General features: G+C 39.5%; 1 protein-coding gene across 1 annotated transcript in view; it reads left to right on the forward strand.

Moving 5' to 3' along the window:
• The window catches only part of LOC136245765 (microtubule-associated protein futsch-like), a 13,099-nt gene continuing 434 nt past the window's right edge, over window positions 1-12,665 (forward strand). Inside the window, exons 1-10 of the mRNA XM_066037242.1 lie at window positions 1-122; window positions 191-269; window positions 392-447; window positions 828-911; window positions 962-1,051; window positions 2,090-2,233; window positions 7,715-8,951; window positions 9,145-9,328; window positions 9,383-9,471; window positions 9,573-12,249. Of these exons, the coding sequence (XP_065893314.1) occupies window positions 72-122; window positions 191-269; window positions 392-447; window positions 828-911; window positions 962-1,051; window positions 2,090-2,233; window positions 7,715-8,951; window positions 9,145-9,328; window positions 9,383-9,471; window positions 9,573-12,249 (4,691 nt within the window). The 5' untranslated portion in view covers window positions 1-71. The remainder of the gene's footprint in view (window positions 123-190; window positions 270-391; window positions 448-827; window positions 912-961; window positions 1,052-2,089; window positions 2,234-7,714; window positions 8,952-9,144; window positions 9,329-9,382; window positions 9,472-9,572; window positions 12,250-12,665) is intronic.

Raw genomic sequence — 12,665 nt, forward strand, 5'->3', positions numbered from 1 at the left:
CGTCACTCTAGGCGTGGTCTTGGGTGTGGCTCTTTAGAAACTGACAACAAAGTTCGTATAGTATTAACAATATGCCGAAGGAGCAGAAACGACAGAGGAGTGAAGGGTTTCTCTTCAAATTGGTAATACGTGACACACGCTTCTCATTTTGTATGCGCTAGTGATGATGCGCGGTTAATATTGTTTACAGATACCTAAGAAGACTAGCCAGTCAGCGCTAATAGATCACGAGCCACCTAAGATTGATGAACAGCCAGTCTCATACAGAGGTGAGTCACTATACCAGTCTGCTGTTGTAGTGCATGGTCACACGTAGCTAATTAGGTAGGTGCTGTACTTATTAACGACGTGAGAAATACATTACCTACTTGTAACATATTTCGTTTTGCAGCTATCGGGAAGGTTGACAGTAGTCTACTACAAGGGTCCACACAATGGGACATAAAGGTAAGACATTATGGTGTTGTGAACTCCTACGATGATGTGGGTCAGTCAGTATCAGGTACTTTGTACCTTAACATAGTACACCAAATATATTTGTGACTCGATATTTGGCCACTCCAAATAAATTCTCTTGTTTCCTGTCCTGGATTCAGGCTTATTTGCATTCGGGCAGGTAGTCCATTTCCATTATTCTCTTTATACGATTTGCAGCTTTTCAAGCCATTATTTGCCTGGTAGCTACAACTATAAAAACTACATTCACTTTCCTTGACAAACATGAATTTGAATTTGTGCTGATGGTTTGTGCCAACTTGATTGATAGCACACTAACACATGACCTGACACTACTTATATACAGATTTTATTCTATCTTTTACATGTAGTATCTTGGGTGTATTCCGGGTGTCACTGACTGGCAGAGTCCAGAGTCAAGATCTGACTTTCTGGAGATGGTTGATGAAGGACAGGTACAGTACATTGTGTGAAGCATGCTGACCTCTTTATGTCACTTGTGCAGCGTAAAGGCAACCTAATGTGGTACTCTGCTGTGCCCAAGTTATTGTTTATCTCCCCACTATGGGTTAACATTGCTGATAACAAAAAGAAGGTACGATTGCGGTATCTTGTGTGTTGTTGTGTACATAGAATCTACATACATATCAGAACTTTTCTGTAATCAAACCAAATAAGGCCACTTACATAACCATGATTCTTACCACTGTCTTTTCCTTACCACATCAATGATTTTTTTGTACCATTGGTGGATGTATGTAACCAACCATTAAGCTCCTTACTGAGTAGAATAAGAAAATTACATTCTTAGACATTTGAGATAACTAACCTAATTAATAGCATAATGAAACAATTTGCCTGAATTGGTAGATGAGAAACTAAGTTTATGTGTGGCCTAAAACAATTACTTGTGTGTAATAAACAAGTCAAGTTTCAGCATGTTTCAGGAACTGGAAGTACAAGATTAATGACTTCATCACATCTAGAGTGTGCTGTCTTCATAATGGACTCGTGCGTATATGTATAAGACCATGATTAATTTATTTCATGATTAATTAATTTAACTGGTCTGTTTTGGCAAACCCAAAAATGAATAAAAATCATGTGACCTCATAAGAGTGTTAATATGGCTGTAGACTCACAAACATCATGTATTGTAGCAAAGTGGAGGTAAACATATCTACTTTGCATATTTCAAAAGGGCTTTAGCTCCTGGGTCTATAAACCTTGAGATACTCCAATAGAGAAGTCTTTTATATTCTAATAAAACAGTCAGCTGCTACTGAAATAATTTATATTTTCGTTATTTTGACCTAGTGGGTCACTGCTACAAGATGATATATAAAATTAGTATGGTGTTGGCCCAAGTGTAAACCACAAAAAAGTTATAGTGAATCAATACAGTGGAACCTCTCTTAATAGACGCTTGCTATAATGTATAGATTTTCCTCTTTTAGAGGTAGTATTGTATAGAGTCAGACATGCTGAGACCAAAATCTTTGCCCTTGTTATGGAAGTTTTCTCTACTATGTCAGGGAATTTTGTTAAAAGAGGTTTCACTGCATGGTTTCCAAGTTCTTTTCCATTCTGTTATGTAACTTTTAACCAACTACAATCATCATCTCATGTATAGGTGCTGTATGCTCAATTCAAGACAGTTAAGATTGGCAGTCTATCATATGCTGATGATGATGGCAGACACATACTGGGAATCAAGACCACAATACCAGAAAGCATCGATGAGTATTGTTGTCATGTTCTTGAGTGTGGCAGTGAGGTAGGCACCATTGTACATCTGTTCAGTCAAACAGTATATTATTGTTTTAGTACATGTCAAAATCATGATAAAGCAATTTGTGTACCTAGTGTATGTAGATATAATACAAAATGTGTGAAATGATAGCCTAGACCTATTCTACATGTCCCATACACTAGTTACTACAAGATTTAGTCCAAATTCACTTCAGCCACCACATACTTGATGCGGTACATTTCTATGACATCATCACCACGATAGAACTCAAAGAATAGTCCTTTTGTGATATCAATAGAGTGTTGGTATATTCCAACGCTGGTGTACCCTTCATCATGTTCAGTAGTACAAGAACCCCATTGTTCAGTTGGTCTGATTTGGATCTTGACTTCACCAGAATAACGCCTTGAGGCTACTAATGGGGCTGTCCCACTTCGTTGATTGTCAATCCTCCCACGACTGCTGTCACCTTCAAAGAATGGACATGGTGATTCTGTAGGGTAATTCTCTCTGTCAAGAACTCTGAAGCCATTAAAAGATGCGCCATCACCCACTCCAATTATGGGATCATGATCTCTACTATTAGCCAGGATTGTGTCCATTGCTATAGTTAAAGTGATGGTCACGTGACTGGTAGCTGCTAGGATACCAGGAGGCACTAACTGAACTCGTAGAGCACGGTGCAGTGGCTGTTGAGGTGCACTGATCACTTCAAAGTATTCTTGGAAGAGACCATGAGGCCCGTTGATGATAGCATTGGTATGCAGCCAGGTAGGTGTCATCAACTGATGGTATGGTAGCACAGTGTCCGCCTTCTGTACCTATTAATGATATAGTTAGGTTAACAACTACAAATATAGCGAAATAGTATTTTTATTGTACTATTAGAGTAATTGACTGTTCTGATGACACACCAGGTCCCCTGATTAACGAGAGATGTTTTTACTATAGTATCCAGACAGCTAATCAAATTATCAACAGCAATTACAACATCATCATCAAAAAGCAACACAACAGTGGCAAGAACAAACAATTATTGCAGTGGTACTATCAATAGTAATGACAGAATCAACAGCAATAAAAGTGATAGCAAAAGCATCAACAGCAACTTTGACAGTACACTACCTCGATTATACGAATCAAATGACTGCTCTTTTAGAGTATTTCATCATTAGGTGAATGTTCTGTTAGAGTAAGTGTATGTTCTTATCTGAACACTTTTATGGTTGAGCTGGCACACAGGTGTAGGGATAATGGAGGTCCTACTTTAGCAGTAACAAGAGCTGAAGAAACAACAACAGCCATGCCTGGTGACAACAGCCATGCCTGGTGACAACAGCCATGCCTGGTGACAACAGCCATGCCTGGTGACAACAGCCATGCCTGGTGACAACAGCCATGCCTGGTGACAACAGCCATGCCTGGTGACAACAGCCATGCCTGGTGACAACAGCCATGCCTGGTGACAACAGCTGCAATAGTACAGACACCAGTAGCAAGCATGGCTGTGGCAAGAAGCAGCTAAAGTAGCTACAGCAACAAAACAACAGCAGCAACAGGAATGGTGATAGCAACACCAGCAGCAGTGACAGGAGCAGCAAGCAGCAACATTATTTAGCAGTATCAACAACAGCAGAAGCAAGCAGTGACAGCAGCAGTGGCAGCGGCAGCAACAATAGTAGCAGTGATAGCAGCAGCAATGATAGCAGCAGCGATAGCAGCAGCAGCAGCAGCAGCAGCAGCGATAACAGCAGCAGCAGCAGCATTCATTGGCCACTCAACAACAAGCTTATATAGTATAAATGTATTGAATTTCTCCTTACCTGTGTGTTAGCTTTCACTCCTGCTGGAAAGAAAGTTACTCCCAGGATCACAAGGATTATTTCAGTCCACATAGTTGTTTTAATTCTCATCCACTGAATGATCATGTTTTGACACACCTCGCTTTTATACTGCAATATCCCAAGTTGTCATGAGATTCAAATTATTCCATTTTTGTTAAATTAAAAGCCACATTTAGGAAAATGCTTTTAACTGGGGGAACTTTTTCGTCATACTGAACAAACTGGAACTTGTGTATTGCTTTAAAATTTTGTCAGGAAACATTCATAGGGTAGATTAGTTCCAAAATTCTCTATACAAGGATAACTGGTAATTCACCTTGATTGGTGATAATGTTTAGATCAATAGAGATATTGTACGGTACAGTCTGATGTGGTTAGCCATACTAGTTGATATCATTATGATGGCTGCAAGTTAGAATGGCAATTAGTAGCCTTATGGTATAATATTTTTTTAAATTACCATAGATATGTACAAACCTATGCGGGTTCTTTGTGTGACTTGCTACAATTATTCATTACTAAATACACTGTATTGTACCTTTCCATAGCTCTTAAACTATATACATATATACTTTAGTTCATAAATTAGCAATAAATATGTGAGCCACTGCATCTCGGGTGATGGTCCCCTTGTTGAAGTACTTTTTATTGCAATGATCTCTACTAGCTGATGAATTTCCTAATTCTTATCACACTCAAGTCATTCGTAAACTTCTCTGTCACAGCATTAAAATAGAAGGGCACCAGATGGGTGAAGTTATAATTGAACGACAAAATGAGTGCTTCTATACAAAATATATAGCAATGCAGCTGTTTTCGTGAAGCTTTCTACTATATTCTTGCTGGTTATACACAACTCTACACACAGAGAATGATAACCAGCTTACAACCAATCTGATGCATGACCCAAAAGTTACAGACGTCATAGGAAACACAAAGCCATTAGTGTACTACCATGAATCAACTGTCAGCTAAAAGAAGTGGAAGTCTATGATGTGTGCATTGTACGTACTGCAGTATGCTGAAAGGCACGTCTCTGTATAAAGCAATATCAAGCCTGTAACCTTGGCCGTTATCGAGTTATGCTTGTCTGAAGGCATTAGTCAGTCAATTAGTCAGTCAGTAGAAACTTCCACTCAACAATTTCTAGTAGCAACTTTTTGAAAGTGTTTCAGGTCATACTAGAGGCACTTTTGGACTTGGTTATACCTAACCAATACTACTAAGGTGTCTTTAAGGTATTGTGAAGCTGGTTTTAGGGTGATATGTTTAGCCAGAACATGATCCCTAATGCACAGTACAATTGTCAACCCTGGACCATTGCTACTTTGTTATTCACTGCATGGCCATAGCTGATGAAAAGTGCATGTTGCTTGTGTACAACAAGGGAATACTTATCTAAACTAGTATGGCTTGTAGATTAGTATGGTATCACTATGTATGGTAGGAAATCAGTAGCTGCTGCATAGTGTGACATTGTAGTTAGTGTTGAAGGATTCAGAACTTGTTATTATCATTTACCTAATATGTACATACCACATTGTTTTATGTCATAGTGGGGAAATGTGTGGTCAAATAAGTACAGCTCATCAGCAGTTGACTAGCCCTCTTTAACACCTCCCAGTTGGTAGAATGCATAACATTCTGAATCGTTGCATAATCTAGTCACATTGTTCACAGTTTCTTGAATAGACAAAGTTTGCTAGGAAGCTATCTTTGGTGATCAATATGGCTACCCTGAAACTTTGTGTCTTATGTGATTCTTCTCTCCCATACACTACGTGTATATATATGATAATACACTTTGAGTAGTCATATTAAAGATATTTGAGTGAAATATTAAAACATAATGGTCTGTGTGACCACAGTGGGATCGCAGTGCTATGGAAGTAGTTATAGAACTCTACATGGGTTTATTAGGAAAAGAAAGCTCTCTAAAACAAGAGAAGAAAGCACTCCAGAGAATTTCATCCGATTGAGAACAAAGTTGGTTGTTTCAAGGCTACTGATAATAGTAGCTACATGTGTTCTTGTTCAACTGGCTCAAGCTCAAACTGGAAGTCCTTTGAAATGGTCATGCTATCAGTGCTCGAAATAACATCCAGCAACTGGTGAGTTTCTGGATTATTTGTGGAATTTCTGAGTTAGAATTTAAATGTCCGGATTAAAAATCTCATAGATATGTACATATTGAATTTAATACAGTTGATTGTATAATTCTTGAAAAAGGATGCCATACCGTGAGCGTTTCCGTTAGGGGTTCCCTGTGAGTAAATTTTGTTGTTCTTACCACGGATTCAACGGCAATTGAACCACACTAATCTTTTTCCTCAATCTGGCTGATCCAGCGTCACTACAAATAGTTTTCCAGTCCACGGAATGTTTACAGCAGGGGAAGAGAAATTTCGACAATTCTGCAATCGACTGTATATACTCACCTCGCTGCACCGTTTGGCACTTCCCCTGCCTGGAACATCATCATTCATAGCTTGACTTATATGCATCAATGTTGAAGCACTCACTCTGGCTAAGTGAAACCCAGAAACAGCTGTGAAGTTATTATAATAGTCTAATGGCAAGATTAGCAAACAGGAAATGGAATACCACAACGTAAGAAAAATCCCCAGTCTTCTAGTATTTCTGATGAGGAGTCAGAATCTGACTTGGTTTATCCAACACCCTGCTAACTCAGTCTGATGTAATTTGTTTGTAACTTTTACCCTTCTATGTTATTATGTACTTGGCTGACACACTATTGTTAGTATTGTTCAAGATAACAATTACATTATCATGGAAAGAAATATCATTGTTCAAATCGACATAATGTTATTGATAGCATACATGGAGTTCCTTGGAACAGCTTTATGGAAACAAAAATCATGAAATATAAAATTTTTGTTAAATTTTGTTAAGTATAATTATGCTATTATTTATAATTATACAAAGTACTCTTATATACATTATAACAGCTATGAAGTGCTATAGACAGGTAAGGGCATCATTACACCATAATTTTTGCCCAAAATGCCATCTCAGAGCATCAAATCTTGAAAACATTTCCTGGGGGGTGGGGAGCATGCCCCCAGACCCCCTTTGCACAATGTTATCTGCATAGTTTCAACTATAACTGCCATGCAAATTAACTAAATGCCTGACAATTCTACATATGTCAGGAAATTTTCCTGACATTTTTAAAAAAGCATTTCAAGCACTGTGCTATACGAAAATATAACACTCAACAAGTGGTATTAAGACTGAATATTGTACTCACCATTGTCTCTCTCCCACCCTTCTATTTCTTGTGTAACATGCACTCATGGTAATGCTTTAACTATTACACATATTGCACATTTTAGAGCAGAACTTGAGTGTAAGAGGTCATATGATGAGTACCTGATAGGACTATGGTTGTGCATGTTGTGCTGAAAATCTTTATGGTTTACAATTGGCCGAGTACATAGTTTCTTTAATAATATCCGTAAATCTGTTTGAGTACCTATACACCAACATCAACACAATAATCTTTGTTAGGTCCGTCCACCTGATATAGTGTTCATTGACCAGTTGTCAACAGTGAAGGCCAATCATAATGTACGAATGTATTTCTTGCACAGTATAAATTATATGAAGATGCTTACATGTCAATATCATTATTATTTAGATTGCAGTTCGGAATATTTGTGGCTACTTACAAGACACATTTCAGATGCTCATGTCCCAGTACCAGGCTGACTCCACCACTGATGTTACACCCTCATTGCCATCTGAGCCACCTAAGAGGAAAAAGTCTAGAAAACTGTCCAAAGCTGAGAAAAAGGAAAGCAAGAAAGCTGCAAAGGAAAGTAAATCAGGTCACACACCACTGGGTGCTCGTATTTCATCAGAATCCACGCACAGTTTTGACTTTCACAAAGCCATCGACATTGATGATTTGTCTCAAGTCAGTGAAGGAGATATGTTGGTTACACCAGTTACCTCATCCCCAGTTAATAACACATCAGGTGCCTCAATATCACAGGAAGTCAAGTATGATGGACACAGGCCTGAGTCCCTTATTGATACCCAATTTTCATTTCTTAACCGCACTGGTAGCAGTAGTGGCCGTGATCAAAGCTTATCTGTGCCAAACTCGGCACAATCACAAAAGCAGCGCAAAATTGGTAGAGACATGTCTCACAGCTCACGTTACCACAAGAAAAGTATCAAAGCAGATGTCCTGTTACAAAAGCTTGAAGGATCCTTGATGCTGCGTGGCAACAATTCCATTTTGGAGGAACTGAATGAAAATGATGAAGATGATAATTTAGTATCACCATTAAAACAAAGGTCATCACAAGTATCCAAACACAGTGGTGTTGTAAAGACACATGATCAACTAGACAGAGAAGGGCAAGAACCTATTCTTGTACATGAACAATATGATTTTAAAAGCTTACCAAATGTAAGGAAGAGAGCATCCATTCTGTCAGGCTCCAATGGTAGTAGTGCATATGATCGCAGCACCCTACCAATGGCTGGGAAGTCACCTGCTGAGGACCAACAAATTCAGTTAGACTATGATAGTGAGTTCTCTGTAGAGAAGAGTGACTCTCAGAGTGATGACAATGTGGTAGATGGCACTGTTACACCTCCAATAGTGACCTACCCTCCACCTGTGCTTGATGCAAGTCTCCCTGACCTTGAGACTGAAATAACTACGCCTCCACCATTTTACAAGCCAATAGCTGATGATAATTCACCAACTATAACTCAACCAGCTGATAGGGAAGTGAAAACTCCACCATCTTCTCCATTTAAGGAACAAACCAAAAGCAAGGAAGAATCTATCCCAGTGGAAGAGCCTCCAGTTATTGAAGAGCCCTCTCCACCTCCAAAGAAGCAGCGGAAGCCATGGGCCGGTATGATAAATGTATTTGTAGCACAGAAAGGGTACTATAATATAGTCTCTCTCTTTTGGACCACCTCTTATCACAGAGATGCCCGGACTCATTTATTATTATTGAAGTCTGTTACCATTGAGTGGTCATTATTAGTGTACCAGCCTTTGTGAGATTGTATATATAAACATTAATTTTCTTGCCATTTCTGTAGAGCTGATTGAGGTGGAAGATGAACTGTTTGATGAGGATTACATCGACTATTTTGCTGAGGTTGAGAAGATGGTCAGTGTAATAGAATATCGCCAGCTAAGAAGGAACTGGCTAGACTATCAGAAATGTACAACTGATGTCGTTGGCTTCTGTAAGAAAACCAAAATTCTTCTAAGGGGCGAAAAGTTAGTGTGTTAACATACTATACAACAGGCACATTATCAATATTAACCTTACAGGATTACTCTGCGGCCAGGTGCAAGAGTACTGGTTGAGGAAGATGACAGAGAAATATATGATCTTGTGTTGAATGGAGATTATGTTCCTGGTAAGATCTTATGATAAGCACACTGATGTAAAGATGTATTGATGGTCAATTATTATTGATCAGTGAAGTTTACGTTACTGTCCTTATGTCTTATCTTTTAGAACGTGAGAAGATTTCTATCTCAAAGTTTGCTCAAAGCATCAAGGCACGCCCTTCTAGTACAAGACCTCCTCCTCGAGGGTTGTCTAAAGCCCCTCCTCCTATGATCAGTCTACCAAACACTGATGCTGGCAACAAAGTTGAGGTTGATAGCATCACAAGGCCAACTGTTGTACAGCAGAGGCCTTCTGCTAAAAAGCCAGGTTTCTCCAAGATAATGCAACAATTTGAAGATAAGAAACTGGCATCAGTACCATCTGCTACTCCAAAGGACTCTGAAAAGATAGAAGAAAAATCTGATGATGAGCCAGATGAAAAGCCAAAACAAAAAGATGAAGAAAGTGATAAGAAGGCTAGGATGAACCAGCTAAGACAACAATTTGAGTCTGGCAAACAAGAGACAGAGCTTCCAAGTAGGTCAATAGCAGCTGGAGCAGTGTCCGCATTGAAAAAGAAATTTATGGATGTTGGTCCACCTCCGTCTGAACAACCAGCATGGAAGAAAGCCTTAAAGAAAAAGGAAGTTGAAGTTGCCAGTGAGAGCTCTGACAGTGATTCAAAGCACAAACGTCGTAACAAGTACAAGAACAAGAAAGGATATAAAGATAAAGACAAGGAGTCATCTGAAGATGAGAAATCTAAAAAGCACCGAGGGAAGAAAGATAAAAAGAGGGATAAAGAAAAGGGCGCCAAAAAACCTGACAGCAGTTCAGACTCAGAAAGTGACTCTGAATCAGAAAAAGAAAAAAAGAAGGATAAAAAGCACAAAGACAAGGATAGTTCAAGTAGTGAAACTGAACGTAAAAAGAAGAAATCAAAGGAAAAAGAAAAAGAAAAGCCACCAGCACCATTCTCTGACTTGCCTGTGCTTACATTTCCACTTGCAGATGAAGAAGAGGAGAAGCCACCTCCTCCCCCTCCCCCACCTCCACCAGACTCCACTACACAAACCATTGATGCTCTGTCTGACCTGATAATGGGGACCAGTAATACACAGCCTACTGCTGAAGAAGAACCTGTCAAAGAAACTGTCAAAGAAACTGCCAAAGAAACTGTTAACAAGGGGAGGAAGATTACTACACAACAGAAGTCTACTAAACAACAGAAGTCATCCCGTACTAATGCTGCAAGCAGGAAACAGAGAACATCACAACCTGCAAAAAGTGCACAGCATCCTGCCCAACAGCATCAGCAACAACAACCGATGATTCAACCTCATCAACAAGCACCGATGTTTACTTTTCAACAGCAGCAGCAGCAGCAACAACAACAACAATATGCATTTGGCTTTCAACAGCCACAGTCTGCGATGCCATTCCAAACTCAGAGTAATCCAGCTTTGTATACTGGCCCATTTGGTGTACAGCCTGCAGGAATGGCAGGTGGATTTGTCAACCCAACAGTCACAGGTAACATGGCATTCCAGCAAACTGGGTTACAAGGTTCTCAGTTTTCACAGCAGCAGCAACCTCATCTGTTTAGTGTACAGCAGCCAATATCGTCACAGCCAGCAGCTAGCAAGCAACCTCAACAGAAGCAGACCAAGAAAACCACAACTGGAGCAGCTAAGAAACCCAAGCAGCCGACTAACCAGGAAGAAGAACCGCCTACTCTGGACTCTCTAGCCTTTAGCCTGTCATTTGATAACATTAAAATGGACAGTGATTCAGAGGAACCTCAAGTAGTAGCAAAACTTGTTGAACCAATTGTAACTAAACCAGTTGAACTAGTTGTTAAACCAGTTGAGCCGGTAGTGACCAAGCCAGTGCAACCTATTACCAGAGCAACAGAACCTGATACTACTCCTGCTGAGATCAAACTTATCCAAGATTTGATTGTAACTGAGCCTGACAATGAAGTAAAACCGGTAAAGGATGATGAGCCAAATTCTGTTAAACCAGATGAGCCTGTAGTTAAGCAGGATGAACCTGCGACTAAACCGCCAGATGGGAGTGAGGATGTGCCAAAGAATGAAGATAAACCACCAGATGAGGCACCACCACCACCACCTCCTCCCCCTCCACCCCCACCCCCTGTAGACACTACAGGGGAAACCCCTAATGTTCCTGGGGGTGTCCCACCTCCTCCTCCACCTCCACCACCTCCCCCGCCACCACCAGCTGATGGAAAACATCCTACTTCTAATAAGAAGTCACCAGCAGAGACTTCAGAGCCAAGTTCTTCTGGAAAGAAGATATCAGGAGATGTTGAAGCAAATCGTAACCTTCTGTTGGAAGACATTAGGAAAGGAAAGAAACTGGATTCCATTAAAAAAGTTTCAGGGGAGATAAAGGAAGATGAGAGTAGCACTGAGAGCTCCTCTAAGAAGAAGAAGAAGGATAAGAAGAAAAAGAAACATGATTCAAAAAGAAAGAATAAATCAAAGAAGGATTCATCATCAGAAGATGATGAAAGTGCTAGTGGTACTGATGAAGAAGCGTCAACACCTACTGTCAAGCCCAGTCAGGTCAAAATCGGACAGAAGGATACTCTGAAGTGGGAACAAAAACGCCAAAAAGAACAAATTGAAGAAGAACAGTCTGCTATTGTTGAGATGCTAGATGATGAAATTGACCAAGACATGCCACAATGGAAAAGGAAACTAATGCAGAAGAAGAAGCTAAAAGAATATCAACCACTTTTGACAGAGCAGCAAAAGGCAATGGACGAAGAAACTCGGTAAGGATTTAGAATAAATTGTTTAGTAGTAAATTAACAACATAAGCAATCTTTTAATAATAACTACTGATCCCAGTAATCCAATACAGCAGATCCTTGGCTATCTGAATTATCCAAACATTTGCATCACACTAACAAAAGTGCAAAATCTTTTAATACTCTAATAGAAATACCATTGTTAGCAAACTACCCTAATTGAACAGTCATTTATCACAGGTAAAACTCCTCAATTATTACTCATTGTGTGAATGTGTTTGATTATCGTAGTGATAGAGGCTCTTGTCATTACTTATATAGCTGACACTAGCTGCTTAGTTTTGCACTAGCAATTTAAACCAATGTGGTATGCTTATCATTACGAAGCTTTTATATAAGCACTTTGATATGAGCTAGACCAAATCAATTATGAAAAGTAT

This window comes from Dysidea avara, chromosome 15, assembly GCF_963678975.1.
Source record: "Dysidea avara chromosome 15, odDysAvar1.4, whole genome shotgun sequence".
NCBI lineage: Eukaryota > Metazoa > Porifera > Demospongiae > Dictyoceratida > Dysideidae > Dysidea > Dysidea avara.